This window comes from Orcinus orca, chromosome 9 (assembly GCF_937001465.1).
Source record: "Orcinus orca chromosome 9, mOrcOrc1.1, whole genome shotgun sequence".
NCBI lineage: Eukaryota > Metazoa > Chordata > Mammalia > Artiodactyla > Delphinidae > Orcinus > Orcinus orca.
Window position 1 is genome coordinate 90,724,893 of NC_064567.1, and position 19,365 is coordinate 90,744,257.

Here is a 19,365-nt window from a genome sequence, read left to right on the forward strand (position 1 = left end):
TTTTTTTCTCAAGTGCACACAGAACATTCTCCAGGATAATTACATCTTAGGTCACAAATCAAGCCTTGGAAAATTTAAGAAAACTGAAATCATATCAAGCATCTTTTCTGACCACAATGCTATGAGACTGGAAATCAATTACAGGAAAAAAAACTGTAAAAAACACAAATACATGGAGGCTAAACACTGCGATACTAAATAACTAAGAGATCACTGAAGAAATCAAAGAAGACATAAAAAAATACATAGAAACAAATGATAATGAAAACACAACAACCCAAAACCTATGGGACGCAGCAAAACAGTTCTAAGAGGGAAGGTTATAGCAATGCAATCTCACCTTAAGAAACAAGAAAAATCTCAAATAAACAATCTAACCCTACACCTAAAGCAAGTAGAGAAAGAAGAACAAAGAAAACCCAAAGTCAGTAGAACGAAAGAAATCATAAAGATCAGAGCAGAAATAAATGAAATAGAAATGAAGAAAACAATAGCAAAGATCAATAAAACGAAGAGCTGGTTCTTTGAGAAGATAAACAAAATTGATAACCCCTTAGCCAGACTCATCAAGAAAAAGGGAGAGGATGCAAATGAATAGAATTAGACATGAAAAAGGAGAAATCACAACTGACACCACAGAAATACAAAGGATTATAAGAGACTACTACAAACAACTATATGCCAATAAAATGGACAACCACAAAGAAATGGATAAATTCTTGGAAAGGTACAATTTTCCAAGACTGAATCAGGAAGAATTAGAAAATATTAACAGACCTGTCACAAGTAATGAAACTGAAACTGTAATTAAAAATTTTCCAACAGGGACTTCCCTGGTAGCGCAGTGGTTAAGAATCCGCCTGCCAATGCAGGGGACACAGGCCTGGCCCGGGAAGATCCCGCATGCTGCGGAGCAACTAAGCCCGTGCGCCACAAATACTGAAGCCTGCTCGCCTAGAGCCCATGAGCCACAACTACTAAAGCCCGTGCCTAGAGCCTGTGCTCCACAACAAGAGAAGCCACTGCAACGAGGAGCCTGCACATTGCAAGAAAGAGTAGCCCCCGCTCGCTGCAACCAGAGAAAGCCCGAGCACAGCAACGAAGACCCAACACAGCCAAAAATAAATAAATAAATAGATTAATTAATTAAAAAAGAAATCTTCCAACAAACAAAAGTCTGGGACTAGATGGCTTCACAGGTGAATTCTATAAAACATTTAGAGAAGAGCTAACACCCATACTTCTCAAACTCTTCCAAAACATTGCACAGGGAGGAATACTCCCAAATTCATTCTACAAAGCCACCAACACCCTGATACCAAAACCAGACAAAGATACTACAAAAAAAAGAAAATTATAGCCCAATATCACTTATGAACATAGATGCAAAAATCCTCAACAAAATACTAGCAAACAGAATCCAACAACATATTAAAAGGATAACACCTCATGATCAAGTGGATTTATCCCAGGGATACAAGGGTTCTTCAATATACACAAATCAATCAACGTGATACACCATATTAACAAATTAAGGAATAAAAACCATATGATCATCTCAATAGATGCAGAAAAAGCTTCTGACAAAATTCAACATCCATTTATGATAAAAACTCCCCAGAAAATGGGCACAGAGGGAACCTACCTGAACATAACAAAGGCCATATATAGCAAACCCACAGCAAAATCACACTCAATGGTGAAAAACTGAAACCATTTCCACTAAGATCAGGAATGAGACAAGAGTGTCCTCTCTCACCACTCTTATTCAACATAGTTTTGGAAGCCCTAGCCATGGAAATCAGAGAAGACAAAGAAATAAAAGGAATAAAAACTGGAAAAGAAGTAAAACTGTCACTGTTTGCAGATGACATGATACTATACCATAGAAAATCCTAAAGATGCTGTCAGAAAACTACTAGAACTAAGCAATGAATTTGGTAAGGTTGCAGGATAATGCACAGAAATCTATGGCATTCCTATACACTAACAATGAAAAATCAGAAAGAGAAGTTAAGGAAACAATCCCATTTACCATTGCAACCAAAAGAATAAAATACCTAGGAATAAACCTACCTAAGGAGACAAAAGACTTGTACTCAGAAAAGTATAAAACACTGATGAAAGAAATTAAAGAAGACATAAACAGATGGAGAACTATACCATGTTCTTGGATTGGAAGAATCAACATTGCAAAAATGACTATACTACCCAAAGCAATATACAGATTCAATGCAATCCCTATCAAACTTCCAATGGCATTCTTCACATAATTAGAACAAAAAATTTTACAATTCGTATGGAAACATAAAAGACCCCGATTAACCAATCTTGAGAAAGAAAAATAGAGCTGGAAGAATCAGGCTCCCTGACTTCAAACTATACTACAAAGCTACAGTAATCAAGAGAGTACGGTACTGGCACAAAAAGAGAAATATAGATCAATGGTACAGGATAGAAAGCACAGAGATAAACCCATGCACCTATGGTCACCTAATTTACGACAAAGGAGGCAAGAACATATGATGGAGAAAAGACAGCCTCTTCAATACGTGGTGCTGGGAAAACTGAACAGCTACATGTAAAAGAATGAAATTAGAACACTCCCTAACACCATACACAAAAATAAACTCCAAACGGATTAAAGACGTAAGACCAGATGCTATAAAACCCTTAGAGGACGGGCTTCCCTGGTGGCGCAGTGGTTGAGAATCTGCCTGCCGAGGCAGGGGATGCGGGTTCAAGCCCTGGTCTGGGAAGATCCCACATGCCGTGGAGCAACTGGGCCCATGAGCCACAACTACTGAGCCTGCGTGTCTGGAGCTTGTGCTCCACAACAAAAGAGGCCGCGATAGTGAGGCCCACGCACCGCGATGAAGAGTGGCCCCTGCTCGCCACAGCTGGAGAAAGCCCTCGCACAAAAACGAAGACCCTTACACAGCCAAAAATAAATAAATAAAATTTAAGAAACAAAACAAACAAACAAAAAACCTTAGAGGAAAACACAGGAAGAACACTCTTTGACATAAACCACAGCAAGATCTTTTTTTGACTCACCTCCTAGAGTAATGGAAATAAAAACAAAAGTAAACAGATGGGACCTAATTAAACTTCAAAGCTTTTGCACAGCAAAGGAAACCATAAACAAGACAAAAAGACAACCCTGAGAATGGAACAATATATTTGCAAATGAAACAACAGACAAGCGATTAATCTCCAAAATATACAAACAGCTCATGCAGCTCAATATCAAAAAAACAAACAATTAAATTAAAAAATGGGTGGAATGGGCTTCCCTGGTGGCGCAGTGGTTGAGAGTCCGCCTGCCGATGCAGGGGACACGGGTTCGTGCCCCGGTCCGGGAGGATCCCCATGCTGCGGAGCGGCCGGGCCCGTGAGCCATGGCCGCTGAGCCTGCGCGTCCGGAGCCTGTGCTCCGCAACGGGAGAGGCCACAACAGTGGGAGGTCCACGTACTGGAAAAAAAAAAAAAAAAAAAAAAAAAAAGGTGGAAGACCTAAATAGACATTTCACCAAAGAAGACATACAGGTGGCCAAGAGGCACATGAAAAGATGCTCGACATCACTAATTATTAGAGAAATGCAAATCAAAACTACAATGAGGTATCACGTTGCACCAGTCAGAATAGCCATTATCAAAAAATCTAGAAACAATAAATGCTGGAAAGGGTGTGGTGCAAAGGGAACTCTCCTGCACTGCTGGTGGGAATGTAAATTGATACAACCACTATGGAGAACAGTATGGAGGTTCCTTAAAAAACTAAAAACAGCAATCCCACTACTGGGCACATACCCAGAGAAAACCATAATTCAGAAAGAGTCATGTACCACAATGTTCACTGCAGCTCTATTTACAATAGCCAGGACATGGAACCAATCTAAATGTCCATCGACAGATGAATGGATAAAGAAGATGTGGCACATATATACAATGGAATGTTACTCCATAGAAAGAAACGAAATTGAGGTATTTGTAGAGAGGTGGATGGACCTAGAGTCTGTCATACAGAGTGAAGTAAGTCAGAAAGAGAAAAATCAGGTATGTCAACACATATATATGGAATCTTAAAAAAAAAAAATAAGGTACTGATGAACCTAGTGGCAGGGCAAGAATAAAGACACAGACATAGAGAATGGACATGAGGACGAGGGGAGGGAGAAGCTGGGGTGAAGTGAGAGTAGCATCGACATATATACACTACCAAATGTAAAACAGATAGCTAGTGGGAAGAGGCAGCATAGCACAAGAAGATCAGCTCAGTGCTCTGTGATGACCTAGAGGGGTGGGATAGGGAGGGTGGCAGTGAGGCTCAAGAGGGAGGGGATATGGGGATATATGTATGCATATGGCTGATCCACTTTGTTGTACAACAGAAACTAACACAGTATTGTGAAGCAATTATATTCCAATAAAGATTAAAAAAAAAAAAGCAACTCTTTACTTTGAAAACTGGTGACTAAGTAGAAAGAAATTAAGCATTTCTTTTGCTTTTCCTGCAACACTGATCTTTGAGAGTAATCAAATAGCTTTAGTTGGTGAAGTAAGCTCTAGTTTTACAGGAGAATGTCAATTATAATGCAGAAGGAATGAGAGAATTAGAAATTTATCATTCTGCAACCCTAATGAAATGACTAGTTCTAGAAACAATTAGGTTAATGGTTGATGGTTAATGGTTCTAGCCTAACTGTCCAATGCAAAGATCAGACTAATGAAAAGATCTCCCTAATCCAGTGGTCAACCTTAGCATTACTAACTGTTGTTCAACCAATTATATGTGTTCTGACACAATGCAATATGAGGTGCATGTCATCTACAATGTGTCCTAACAAGAAAATGCTTAATTCAATCAGGTCTTTATATTTAAATTCCAATGTGCAGGAAATAAAAAGGAAAGAGGAATACATCAACTATACCAACGAGGAGGAAGCCAGGTAAATCCAGAAGGTGAGCCATTCTATAGGAAAACACATATCACATTTCTCCTTGGTACTGAAGGGTCCCTAGATTTGGGATCAGTTATATAAAATAAGACTTCTCAAAGTTCCTATTAGCAAAACCAGTCATAACAGACTAAACTGAAAACTACCCAGAAATCCAACAACACTACAATGAAAAAATAAGCTGTGATACATTCACACCACGGAAGACAAAAGCAACAAGAATAAATTATCTACAACTACCCACAACAATGTAAAAGATTCCTACCAGCATGTTGAGTAAAATAAGCCAATCATAAGAGTTTACATAATGTACAAAAACAGGTAAAACTGATTTGTGATTATTCTGGGGGAGATTGTGACTGAAAGGGGGCCCAAGGGAGGCTTCTGAAGTGCTGACAAATTCTGTTCTTCATCTGGGTGCTGGTTACGTGGATATATGTGAAAACTCACTGAACTCGACACTTAAAACTGCATGTGTATTACACTTCAATAAAACGTTTTTTAAAAGTTCTTTAAAGTATGCAATTCTGGGCTTCCCTGGTGGCGCAGTGGTTGAGAGTCCGCCTGTTGATGCAGGGGATGCGGGTTCGTGCCCCGGTCCGGGAGGATCCCACATGCCGTGGAGCGGCTGGGCCCGTAAGCCATGGCCGCTGAGCCTGCGCGTCCGGAGCCTGTGCTCCGCAATGGGAGAGGCCACAGCAGTGAGAGGCCCGCATACCACAGAACAAAAAAAGTATGCAATTCCATCTTAGAGTTCTACTTTCAGTGTATCACCAACATGTTAAATAACCTAAAAGCACATCTATATTTGGAAATTTTATCTTTTAAGTAAGAGATTACATATATATGAAAGATAATCCCAAATTCTATGAACATGAAATTCTAAAGTTTAGCTATTATAATGTATGTATTATACAGTATAAAACTACAGAGGATAAATAATTTAAAAACATAACTTTTCAGCAAGATGGTTATCAAAACGTTGAATAAATACGAACTAAGTTAACTTATAATTTTCTGGGTGGCAGGTTAAAAGTAAGCACTAACGGATCTCTAACGAAACGTTAACACTGTCTATTCATTATATGATATTTCCAAATTGTTCATTATGTATTACAAATAACCTTGTAAAGGTGTAAAGAGACTCAGCCGCATCATTCACATTTTATATTATTTCTCTGAAAATGGTCTATTTAAATGGGTCTAAATTATCTCCACTGTTTTATACTTGAAAACACTGAGGCAAAGAAAACCTAATTGTTTTAGTAATAGGATCACAAGTTCAATTATTGATAAGATCATGAAAATTTTTAGACTTTCAAGTACAGAAAGATCATGAAATAAAAATTAGCAATGGTTTTACTTATGAATTACGACTCCTGTCTTCAGAGTAGTTACACAGCATAAATACCTACACTGCATTTAAGAAAACCGTGGCAGCTAATAGGCAATTCAACTAATATACTGAGATTTATCCTCTATTTTCAAATGTTTAATCTTAAAGTATAGGTATGAGTACTAAGCATAACATATCACAGAATTAAAGGGAGCATTTAGCATAATGCATATCATAGGGCAATTACTAAATATATAATACATCACATGTATGATAAAACCACAAAAATATTTAAATAGAAAAATGAAATGCGTTGCCTTCTCCATTTTAGAAGGTTTATTAGTATTTTTATTCCAAGATAAAACCAGATTAAAGGTAATCAGAATTACCTTGACAGCCACTCCTTTTCCTTCAGGAAATTCCAGAAGATGGAACGTCAGTTCTTCAACTCTATTAATGCAGAGCCTTGGGTCAGTTGTTCTTCTTAACGCTTGAACTAACGCCCGGGTTCTGTTATCAATACTCACTCTGGCAATAATCTACAAAGACATGTTAAAATATGTATGATTTGAGTATGCAACTGCTCCAGTGATTCTAACAGATGATTAAAGTTTCTTAGGTCCCATTAGGAAACGAAACTTAGAAATCTGACAAAAATTAAAACTTAAAACCACACTGAATAACGACTTGCCTTTTCTCGCTGAAGAGATAACCGCCTTTTCTCCTCTGCATTTTTGTCTTTGCTGATGGCCTGCTCAGCTTTCATTGCCTCTTCCTGCTCTTCTAACTGACTCTTTGAATCATACTTTAGTTTGGGGACAAGTCCACCAATATAACCGCCTACCAAAGCCTGTACACCTTCAGTGGGACGAGAAAGAAAGTTAGCAATACTTTGTTTAGTAGAAATGGGAAGAACCTCAGGCGTCCCACTGGGACTTGCAGCATCGTCCTCAGAATATAAAGAAGCTTCTGAGCCCAGCTTCTTATCAGTCAGGACGCCAGGATCTGGAGAACTGGGTTTCTTGTCGTCTTCAGTCTTTTTAAGCTCAAGTTCTGATTTGTCCTGGAAATGTTTATTTTCCTTTTGTTCAGACATTTTTTCCTCACGCTTGAAGTATGAATTAATATGACTTGATAAAAGGTAGAATGACTCTCCAAATTTCGTGGTTAGATTATTCGTGTAATGAAAAAGGCTTTGCTTACCTGTATCTTCTTTCTCCATAACGTGACTTTCCTTTGCTGCAAAAGAATCCTTTTCTGCTAATTTGTTGCTGTATTTTTTCAGAAATGTGATGGTTTGTTTAATGTTTTTCTGTTTTAACCAGCCACTATCTGACAATTTTCTTAATATTCGAGAACTTGGCTTAAGTTGAGCTAAACGAGAGATCATTTCATTCTGCTTGCCAAAAACAGCCTTCGAAACAGCGTTCAAAGTATTTTTAATACGGGACATACGAAGGCTCGCTTTTGTAAGTCCCTTGGGAGCAGAAGTGCTAAGTTTCAAAATTCCAAAATGTAAACCATGGTTGCTTGGAGAGTAACAGTGCTTACTGCAAGAATGAGCTTCACTTTTGGTCCATTTACATCTTATTTTGCTTGTATGAAAACCTCTCTGCAGACTGCTGTGGCTTATCCTCCAGTAATGTTTAGGCGAGCACAAGAAAGGCAGTTGCTTGCTCCTCGGCTTCCCACATAGACTTCTCGTATTACTAAGGAGGTAAATATAATATAGACCTACAGTCAAATTAACAGACATAACTTAAAAATCATTTATTTTCTATACGTTATGACTTTCACTTCATTCCTGAATGCTTCATTTAAGAAATGCCATAATTCATGGTCCTCCCTGAAATGCAAGAAAAAAAAAATTAGGATTCAAGGTAAATTACTACTTGAACTAAACTCAGCAACTTGTCTCAAAAGAAGACAGGATAATATATTTTCATTATGGCAAAATAGATTTCACTTTAAGCAAACAGAAAATCAGTCATCTTTTATTACGGAAGTCAATGAAAAAATAGTGAGTAGTAGGATGTTTCATGAAAACTAATTTAGAGAAGCTACCCAATAGATAAGGTTTCCTACAGCACAAAACTGAACATGCAATTGTGAAATAAAATTCATATTTATGGCAAGACAAGAAAACTTTAAACAGAAAAATTCTTCTCTGCCCTTTGGCCTCCCCTCTCCCCACGCTGTGCATGGTGCATCTGTATCACGACTTGACCAGAACTCCCCATCAGCAGGAATACCTGCTCAATCATAAACAGCAACATTCTCCTAGCATCATGAAGACAGAGCATTCCTTCTTGATCCACCACGATGGCACTTAAATCTGGATTACGTAAACTGTCAATATACATCATTTAACATACAGCCTTCTGTCTCAAAAAACTTAAACTGTGTCTTGACTTCTAACTGGCAGAACAGTTCTCAGAGCTTTCTGAGATGCTCTTCCCAGGTTATAATCCTCAAATTTGGCTCAAATAAAATTTTCCAATTCTTTCTTAGATCTACTGATTACTTTTTCGTTGACACAATTTAGATATTATGCTGCTTTTCTTCCTCCCTATGCTATTTACAGTGTTGACAGTTTATGTGACACTAGACTGTAAGTTCTTTTAAGACAAGAGTCAAGTCTTACACTCCTACTCATTGCAAACGGTTTGTAGAATATTTAATCTGAAACTGAGTCCCCCTAAAACCCAGGTCCTATGCTGAGTTTATGATTAACCTCTCTATCCAAAACGTTATTTTCCTTTCCAACAGCTGTTCCACTCAAGACTGAGGCATATCAAAGAAAAGCGGGGCTGAAACTGAGCAGGACCCTCCCAGGCACAAAAGCCTTTGTGTCCCCAGGTTCTTGTTTGTAGGAAAAAGGCTTTCAGCCTCCTAGACCTTCCCTGAGTTCCAAAGGGCAGATTCAAACAGTTACTAATTAAGGGAATGAGGTGATGCAGAAAGAAACAACAGTGCAGAGATGGGGCAGGGTCCTGGTTCCTCCTGGGGGGATGTACAGAACAATCTGGTACATATCTGAGTTCTTCTACAGGAACTCAGGCCCCCACCCAGGTGGCGGATGGTAACTTCAGGCTGAGCACATGCACTAGGACCCCAGACTGGTTGGAACCAGAAGACTGATGGTTGAGATTCCTGGAACACCACCCTGTTACCTCAACCAATCCGAGGAGGGGCACACACCCTGCAGACCTCCCCACAAATTTTGCCTATAAAAGCTATTTCCCGAAACCCATCAGAGTTCAGGTCTTCTGAGCAGGAGTCACCCGTTCTCCTTGCATGACCCCTGCAATAAACCTTTCTCCCACTCCAAACGGGGACATTTCAGTTTGTTTGGCCTCACTGTATGTTGGGCACGCGTTCGACGACAACTCTACACCGGACATAGTGCTAGATGCTAAGACCACAAGCAAGATACCAAGAAACTTTCAGACTAGAGCTCGAGATAGCCTTGTAAGGAAGATTTTGCTGTCTAGTACAAAGTGCTTATTTAATCAAAGAAGTCAGACTAGAATAAGCTGTGTGCCACTTCTAACAGACAAGGGGCTCATAACCACAACATAAATGCTGTTTAAAACAGATTATTTTGTTCTTTCAATTGGTAAAATATAAATGACTGATAATATCCGTTACTGATAATACCTGGGGAAATGGGACACAGAGGGCTACCTGACAGTATCTAATGAAATATCTGACAGTATCTAATGAAATTTTAAATGCTATCTATCAAAATTTTAAAGGCACATATTCTTTGATTAGCAATTCCACTATTAAGAATCTATCCTACAGAAATAACTGCATAGGAGTAAAGGTATATACACACATTCCCTGCCACACTGCTTGAAATAACAAAACACTGAAAAACAACTCTAAGTTTCTTCTAGCAAGGGATGGTTAAATAAATTATGGTACATACATACAATAAACTGAGTTACAATGTAATGTTACACAGCAGTTAAGGAGAATAGATGATCTGCCTATATATCCTTCATATCACAGTACAGTGCGAAAGGCAAGCTGTGATATCATATATACGATACACACGAGGATACAAAGACGTAAACACGAAGATATTATGTAATAGAAGAAAACAAAAACCTATATATGCAGTTTAAATCTGTGGCTACACACACAGATTCTGAAAGGGTAAGTACCTGTTTATTAATTCCTGTGAACTGAGAGGTGGAATCAAAAGAGAATGAGAAGGGCTTTTACTTTTGGACAGACTCAATTACTTACAAAGAGCAGGTATCACTTTTGTACTTAAAAAAAAAAAGCAAACACTTTAATGCACTTTAACAGATGGTGCTATGTGAATGGAAGACACAAGGTAAGAGTAGGTACCCAGGTAAGTCTGAAAAAAGAAGCTGAAAACTGAGCAAAAAAGGAATTCATTACATTGTAAAAGATAAGAGGGGAAGGAGAGAATTCTAGATAATGGGAAAAACAAACACAAGGAAACACAAAAAAAAGCATTTAAGAAAATATACACAATATAAGCAAAAATTGCAAATAGTTGTTTTCATTCCAGGACCTGGAGAGAATGATGAGCGAGAGGTATACGGGGATACTGCAAAGACAGGGTGGACCAGGTTACGAAGGGTCTGATAATCTTGCCAAGGAGATTAAAGATCGAACTGTCAATGAAGTATGATAAGCAAAGGAATGACATTAGATCTGCTTCCAGCAGATCGCTGACAGATGGAGTAACGGAACAAGACAGAAACCAAGAACCCATCGTGACTCTTCAGAAGGTGACAGTCCAAACTAAAATCTGTCTAAATAGCAATGTAAGCATATTATTTTAAAACACCCAATTTTATAGAGGGAAGGAGAGAAAAGAAGCATACTATCTGCTTTCCTGGCTCTTCTGAACCCCTCAGGACTTGCAGTCAACGTAATAAGCCGAATTAATAAGCCTCACAATCCCCAAGACAGAAACAACATGATAAAATACAACTAAAGTACTTGTGGATAAAAAGCCATACTCAAAACCAATAATGGACTCCTACAACTCAACAACAAAAAAATCAAATAACTCAATTAAAAAGTGGGTAGAAGATTTGAACAGACATTTCTCCAAAGATGACATACAAACAGCGAACAAGCATATGTAAAGATGAATAACATCACTGATCATCAGAGAAATACAAATCAAATCCAAATGAGGTATCACCTCACACTCATCAGGGTGGCTAGTATAAAAAACAAAACAAAGCAAAGCAAAAAAACAAAACAGAAAATACCTGAGAAATAAATTCTGTTGTTTAAGTCCCAAAAAGAAAACAAATCACCAGAAAATACCAAGTGATGGCAAAGATGTGGAGAACTTGGAACTCCTGAGCACTGTTACTAGGAGTGTAAAACGGTGTGGCTGCTATGGAAAACAGTATAGCAGTTCCTCAAAATATTAAAACTAGAACTACCATTTGATCCAGCAATCCTATTTCTAGATATATATTCAAAGGAATTGAAAGCAGGGCCTCAAAAAGATATTTGTACACCTCTGTTCATAGCAACACTATTCATAACAGCAGAGGTGGGAACAACCCAAATGTCCACGGACAGTTAAATAAACAAAATGTGGTCTATGCACACAATGGAATATTATGCAGCCTTAAAAAGGAAGGACATCCCGTCACATGCTACAACATGCATGAACCTTGAGGACATGAGCTTAAGTGAAATAAGGCAGACACAAAAGGACAAGTACTGTGTGATTCCACTTACATGAGGTACCTAGAGCAGTCAAATTCAGAGACAGAGTAGAATAATGGTTACAGGGGGCTGGAGGAAGGGGTCAGAGGGGAGCTGTTGTTTAATGGTAGGGTTTCAGTTCTGCAGACTGAAAAAGTACTGGAGATTTGTTTTTACAACATGAATGCACTGAATGCCACTGAACTATACACTTCAAAATGGTTAAGGTGGTAAATTCTATGATATATTTTTTACCACAATAAAGTTAACAAAACAAAACAAAACCAACAGTGGGAAATCCACAGTTGAAGAGGAATCACATGCCTGGATCTGCAGTCACATTACCTTTATGGTGCAGAAACCCTAAGCAAATGAAAACTAGTCAGAGCTAGTGAACTCCATGGGGCCTCTGCTGAGTCCACTGAAACTACCATGGAAGGACACTTCCAAAGCTCACGGCAAGAGACTCCCACACTCAGCAACCACCACTGAAGATTAACTCACAGTCAAAGAAGAATCACTTCAAGGGAGTACCAGCAAGTATACCTAACAGGAAAACGTGTAACCAAGATTAGAAATAATAGAAAAAAATTCAGTAGGTTTAAAACATTCAATGATAGAGGGGACAAAAATAAGGAAACAAAAAAAAGAGAACTGTACAAAGAGTGTACAGGAAGAGCAAATTTTAGAAATGAAAACTCCAGCTACATACTAGTTACTAGACACTCCTGTAATATAATGATAAAGAAAGGTTAAAAATAAAGGAATAGGGGAAAATATATACCAGGCCTATATTACCAAAAGAAAGCAAAAAGCCCTTTAAGGCAAAAGCATGAAATAAGATTAAAAAGGGATACTATTTCATAGTAAAAGGAATAATCCATTTACTTATTAAACCTCAGGTAGTCTCCTAGGTCTTGGAGAAAAAGACAACTTATTAATAAACAAATAACTAATATAATGTATAGCAACAGGTCGAGAAGTGCCATGAAGAAAAATAAAGCTGGGGGTTGGGGAGAAAGGGCACAGAAAGTGCTATTTTAGTTGATGTGGTCGGGAGAAGAATTGAGTTGACATGTTGCTGGAGGCCTCAATGAAGCGGTACCTAAATTATTAAAAGTTTCTGGGTAAAAAGCATTCAAGGAAGAGGAAGAAGCAACCAAGGCTTTGGAGACAGGAATAAACTTTGTCTATTCAGGAATAGCAAGAATAAGGTAGTTAAAGGAAAGTAAGAAGTGGGAAAGATGGTAGACATGGGCCTAAGAGTCAAGCAGAGGACAGAGCTACATAGCTTAGAGGTAAGGGATCTGCAATGTTTCTTTCCATTAAGAGATAATCCTCATGACCAATTATGAATACACCTATCGACTTGGCATTGAAATACAGCATATAAAGCAAATTTGGAAAAGGGAACAATTAAAGGAAAACAAGACGATCTCATGATCATACTATTTTAATACACCTGTCTAGAAACTACAGTTGTCAAGTAAAAATTACTCAACAGAGAGAGCTGTCAACAAAATCAACAAGCTGAATTTAACTGCTCCCAAATCACAACACTAGTAAATGCAGACAAAGGTTTGGAGAGCAAATTCAGCTGGGGCGAAAGTTAGATTGCAAACAGATAAAGAAGGTAAACTGGCAAGTGCCATCTCAACTGAGAAAAGAGCAGGGAGGACCAGACTCCCTATTTATAGGGTAGCACAGATACAACGGAGATATAAACAGAAGAGTGAGGCTTAGACCCCCCACTAGAGGATAGAAGGACATTTTAACTAGAAGAAATAGGTTAAGAAACAGGTGGAGGCTCCACTGACGATGGAAAGAATGAATGTATGGAGGACTTCGCCGAGTTATTGCAATAATGCAGACACGAAGTGACAAGGGTTTGAATTAAGGTAAAGGTACTATAATGGAAACGAGGGTTACTTTGAGCCACACTTTGAAAGTGGGGTAAAGAACAAAACACAGGACTTGGCGACAGGAAAGAATGGGGTAAGGAGAGGGAGGTGTCATGACAACTTAAGTGTTTTTAAACCGAGAAACAGCAAGAGTGCCATTTGTGAATACGAGATAACTGGGAAGGGGGCCAATTGAATAAAAATCTCTTGGACTTACAGGATGCAGTTAACAGTGGGATATTCAAATGGAGATGTACTATAGGAACACAGGCTGTGGAATCATGTTTGGAGTTATTACCACAGTGACAGCTAAAACCATAGGACTGAATTTACCGAAGAAGGGTGTACAGTAACACTTCTTGAGAATGTGGGGATCCCAGAACTTGATAAAAGCTCCTCTTCTTTGAAAAATGCTTATTTGCATATATACACTTTATTTTCCAAGACATTTCAGGATATTCATGGAACTACTAAAATACTCCTCGGGTTTCAAATTTTAACACTCTGGCGTAGAGAGAACGAGGGTAGAGCCTCGACTGCCATTCAAAGTTAGGAAGAGGTAGTCTTCCAAGAAAACAAAAAAAGCACAGGACAAAAGATATCCTGAAAAACTCAGGGCAATGGCACTTCTAAAAAGCAAGGATAATGAATAAAGTAAAATGTAAGACATGGGAAAGAAAGGTTAGAACTAAGACACGATAGGAAGATGTTGGGCTAAGAGTTCTATGACCTTTACACAAATTAATGTTTCACAAGCAAGACAGTATGTACCCTTTGGCCCAAATCCTGTCATTATTGCTAAGCAAAAAAACAACTCAAGGTACACTGAAACAAGTAAACATACAAGCTAGTGAAAGTGATCTTTTCAGCCGACATCACTTGTTAAAAGGACAATACTTTCAAGGTTTTAATTTAGATCTGATACAGAAACAGAAAAATGAGCAACCCTGAGAAAAAGTTTAATAAAAATCCCGAAATAAGAGCACCTTCTTATGTTCAAAGTACAACTAATTTGCACAAGCCATTTAACACAATAACTGCAATGGGTTTGAAACACCTGCCTCATAAGCGGCATTAAACTCTCGGTTCACAGTGTAATATACTTTTTTTCAACTCCCGGATTTCAAAATTATTAATATTTCACTGTCTTAACAGCAGTTTCTCGATACACTAAAACCTACTTTTGTCATTTTTGAAAGCTCAAGAATTGGGACTGTAGATTGGGATGCAGTCCAACTGGGATGTTACTGGAACTAAAAACTTCACTTTAAATAGGATAATGTGATAGTTCCTCATGCCACGTCCAAGTTTTTCCTAGGTGTCACCACTTTCATTGAAAGTTATTGTATTGGGCGTAGAAACCAGGTTCCTCCCGGCATGATGGCAGACACGACAGCGGGGGAAGCACTCCAACACACTGATCCACACAACTTCACCTTTCAAAAAGCACGCACCTCAATCCGCCTGAAGCAACAGCAGCCAACGGCAGAATTCAACGTGGGTAGGGTTACAAAGAAACTGCTGATAATTAAAAACAAGGAGCAGCAGACAAACCAGATGCGCCGACAGTGGAGAATGATGTAGAATAAGGACATCGCTTTAACAGGTTCCCGCGAACTACTGCAGAACCTACTACCCAGGGGAAGCCAGGCCGACTCGGAACCTAGGCTGGGAGGCTTGGAGGGTGGGACAGGCAACGCGGGGCGGGACCAGAAAAACCAAAACAGTCTGCGCGTCTGGACCAGCAAAGCCCACGGGGTCCGAGGAGGCGGAGAGCGTCGTGCACCCATCAGGCCCGGGACCCGAGGGCTCCTTCCGGTGCCCGGCCGCCTCCGGAGCCCGGATCCGGGGACGTCCTCGGGGCCGGGCGTCTCCCCGCTCTCTCGCCCTGGAAGCACCTTCCGGGGAGAGATAAGACCTGGAATCCCAGACGAGTGCCCGGGCGACCCGACTGCCTTCTCCCGTAGCCTACCGTCCCGCCGGCCCCCCACGGGCAACTTACCGAGATGCAGGCCTCAACTACTTAGGCGGCAGTGGCGACGCGCCTCTTCCCGGCACGGGCGTCCCCTCGGCCGGCCGGCTGCCATCAGCTGAGCTTCCAGCACAAACAGCGGCGCGACAGCCGGGACGCCACCCTCCCCCAACTCCGTCCTTCCCCGACGGAAGTGACGCAGGGCGGCCCCAGTGTACCCGCCCACCGGCGAGGAGCTCCTCAGCCTCGCTGGAACCTCGGCCCACCCATCAGTCGCCGCTCCGCCCCCTTCCCAGACATGCGCAGTAGAGCCCGGCTGAGGGCGGGCCGGAAACGTGCGTGCGTGCACGTGCCTGCGGACACCCGGAGAGGCGCCGCCTGGCGGCCGGCCGAGGGAGTTTGTTTTGCTCTGTGTTTGCGGGACTCCGTCCGACGGTCGGCTGAGCTAAACCTCCATCTCTGCGTCCCTGAAGATGCTGTCCACGCTCTGTCCGGTCCTCGAAGAGGGGACTGCGTCACCAGCCGCTTGGAGGGTGGTGAGCGGCCTGGACCGCGGTCCCTACCACTCTGCTGTCACCATTCCTGGGCTTGGCCACTTGGACTAAAAATCAGTGGAAACTGCTTTCACATATGTTATAGTATTAGAAGTTAGCCTGTGAAGTCCCTCTACGGCACCGCCCCCCGCCAGGTACCACACTTAAGACAGTTTTTGAATCCGGACATTTTATGACTACCAAGTCTGCAAACGACCTACAGCTCATAAGGCAAATGCAGCCCACCGCCTGATTTTGTGCGCCTGTAAGCCAAGAATGGTTTTTACATTTTCAACGGTTAAAAAAATAAAAGTCTGTTTTGGGACACATGACAAGGACATGAAATTCAAATCTCAGTGTCCTTAAAAAAAAGATTTTTTTACAGCATAGCCATGCCCCATTCTTTTATTTATCAAGAAGCTTGCATGCTACAACAGCAAATTTGGATGGTTACAATAGCTTCCTTTAAATAAGTTGAGGTTAGAAACAGAAAAGTAGTCTTTACTAGACCTCAACCTCAAAGTGTTCCCAAGACTATTAGTCTCTCTTTCCTCTAGGCTTGCCGAGTCTCACAGGAGTGTTGCTGCTTTAGCCCCCTGTAAGATGACTGTAAAGTGTTTAAGGAAGGAATTGTATGAGCTGCCACATAGTGGGTGTTAGACTGCCACTTTTTTTTTTTCCTTTTTTTTTAATCAAGGGGAGGAAGCCAGCTTGCTAGGTTCTTGGGGCATAAATGGCTGGACTGTGTACAGCATAATGCCTGATAAACCCCTGCAGTGCAAGATCTAGGCATGTTATTTAGCCACACGCTAGTTAGAAGGTGTATGCACAAACTAAACTTTAGAGGCATATGGAAGTAACTAGTTCCGGAGAGATTTTCCCCATTGTTAAAGAAAAAATTGTATTTGTTAAAACGATAAGGAAGACTTTACTCAAGACTTTTACAGTGGGGGAGAGAGATTGGGCTCAACTGCAAATACAACAAAGGCAGCTGGAGATGTGCAGCCCAGGAGCAGAGTGAGAGGGGCCAGTGTATGGAAAATTACTAAGAGGGGACACCAAGGGCACGGGTGACTCTTGCTAAACCATTTTCACAGGTTTCCTGCTAAAAACTGATTACTGTGATTAGACACTGAGGGTGATCAGATATCAAGGGTGGGAGATTCTCTCTAAACTGACTCAGCAGGATTCTTGCTAAAACTGGACTTGGCAGACCAAAGACAGGGCCCGGGCAGGAAGCCTTGACAGAAGAGGGCTCAGAAAAACCAAATTAAACTTCTACCAATGAGAAAGTCTTTGTCACCCTCCAACCATCCATCCCCTGCCCTTGTTTTCCTTTATTCCCCAAGTTAGTCAGACTTTATCAAATATCCAGATTTTCCTCCCTTGCCAGAAATTTGTTTAAAACTCTCAAGTTCTCCTTCTCCTTTGCTCTTCCCTCCCCGCCGTGTCCACCCATATACATTTAACCCCCAGACCTTTAACCGCCCTGAAGTCTGACGATCTTACTTGCAGAATCTCCCGCACCTTTCCTTTGCTCTACATCGTTTCCACTGCCTTAGTTTAAATCTTGTCTAAAATGGTTTTCCAGCCTGTAACTGACCTCTGACCCGGAGTTATTCTCTTCTGTGTAGCCGAGGCAATCTTTCTAAAGTGCAAATCCAATCATATGATGTCCCTGATTAAAAAGTTTATTCTGGGGCTTCCCTGGTGGCGCAGTGGTTGAGGGCCTGCCTGCCGATGCAGGGAACACGGGTTCGTGCCCCGGTCCGGGAGGATCCCACGTGCCGCGGAGCGGCTGGGCCCGTGAGCCACGGCCGCTGAGCCTGCGTGTATGGAACCTGTGCTCCGCAACGGGAGAGGCCACAGCAGTGAGAGGCCCACGTACTTTATCAGAGTATACTTGATTTACAATGTTTTGTTAGTTTAGGTGTATAGCAAAGTGATTCAGTTATCCATATACTTTTTTAGATTGTTTTCTCATATAGGTTATCACAGAATATTGAGTAGAATTCCCTGTTCATTCCATTTTTGAATATTCAAGTTACAAATGTAATATGGCTGTAATAGCAGAAGCTATTAATTAATTCAGATTAATCAGATTAAATAAATGAACAAACGATCAAAAACACTTGAACACCTTGAGAAGAAGAGGAAAAGATCTGTCTAAAAGGAATGGGGGCGACTTCCCTGGTGGTCCAGTGGTTAAGACTTCGCCTTCCAATGCAGGAGGTGCGGGTTGCATCCCTGGTCTGGGAGCTAAGATCCCACATGGCTTGTGGCCAAAAACCAAAACATAAAAAAAACAGAAGCAATATTGTAAAAAATTCAATAAAGGCTTTAAAATGGTCCACATCAAAAATATCTTTAAAAATAAAGTAAAAGGAATGGGAAATTAGTTCTCTCTAGGAAAATTAATTACTTAGATATGTGAGTCACAGACTTTAGAGTAGGCAAAGCAAGACTGTATGCAGTTGAAATATTCAGAAACTATGATGCACCTTACGAATCCCCAAAGAGCAGGAAGTGAAATGATTCAGGGGAATCCCAAAGTGTGAGTCAGGAGAGAATCTTAGCTCATCAAGGAAGCACAGATGAAAAAGCTTCTCTCCTTTTTTTTTTCCCCCAGCCAAACACGTACAATGCCAGGAATTAGGCAGCATGAGTGAAGGAAATGCCTAGCTAGCTGGTACGCCAACCACTATAACTCAAATGAATGGTTTTGAGTTAATCAGACTGTAGGGGATAAAAATTCCTAAACGAAAGTAAAATAATCCCCCAAATGTGATGTGGGCAATGGGGAAGAGATGGGGGACATGCTACGCCGATAACACCCCATAACACTAATCACCCGCTGGAAACCACCTAAGGATATTGGTGTTACCTTCCTCTACCTCCTTCAACAGTACAGAAGTAATTTTAACTTTAAAATGTACTTGCTGTACAA

At 40.6% G+C, this 19,365-nt stretch overlaps 1 protein-coding gene across 5 annotated transcripts in view; it reads right to left on the reverse strand.

The window, feature by feature from the left end:
- PNPLA8 (patatin like phospholipase domain containing 8) overlaps nucleotides 1-19,365 on the reverse strand; it is a 134,296-nt gene that overhangs the window by 46,449 nt on the left and 68,482 nt on the right. Inside the window, exons 1-4 of one of the 5 annotated variants that reach the window (XM_033438655.2) lie at nucleotides 15,912-16,082; nucleotides 7,501-8,139; nucleotides 6,989-7,155; nucleotides 6,687-6,836 (exon numbers count right to left, since the gene is read on the reverse strand). In XM_033438655.2, the coding sequence (XP_033294546.1) occupies nucleotides 6,687-6,836; nucleotides 6,989-7,155; nucleotides 7,501-8,053 (870 nt within the window). In that variant the 5' untranslated portion in view covers nucleotides 8,054-8,139; nucleotides 15,912-16,082. Of the gene's footprint in view, nucleotides 1-6,686; nucleotides 6,837-6,988; nucleotides 8,140-15,911; nucleotides 16,084-19,365 lie in introns of those variants that run through there. The other 4 variants (XM_004263340.4, XM_033438648.2, XM_033438637.2 and 1 more) reach the window with 4 other exon arrangements.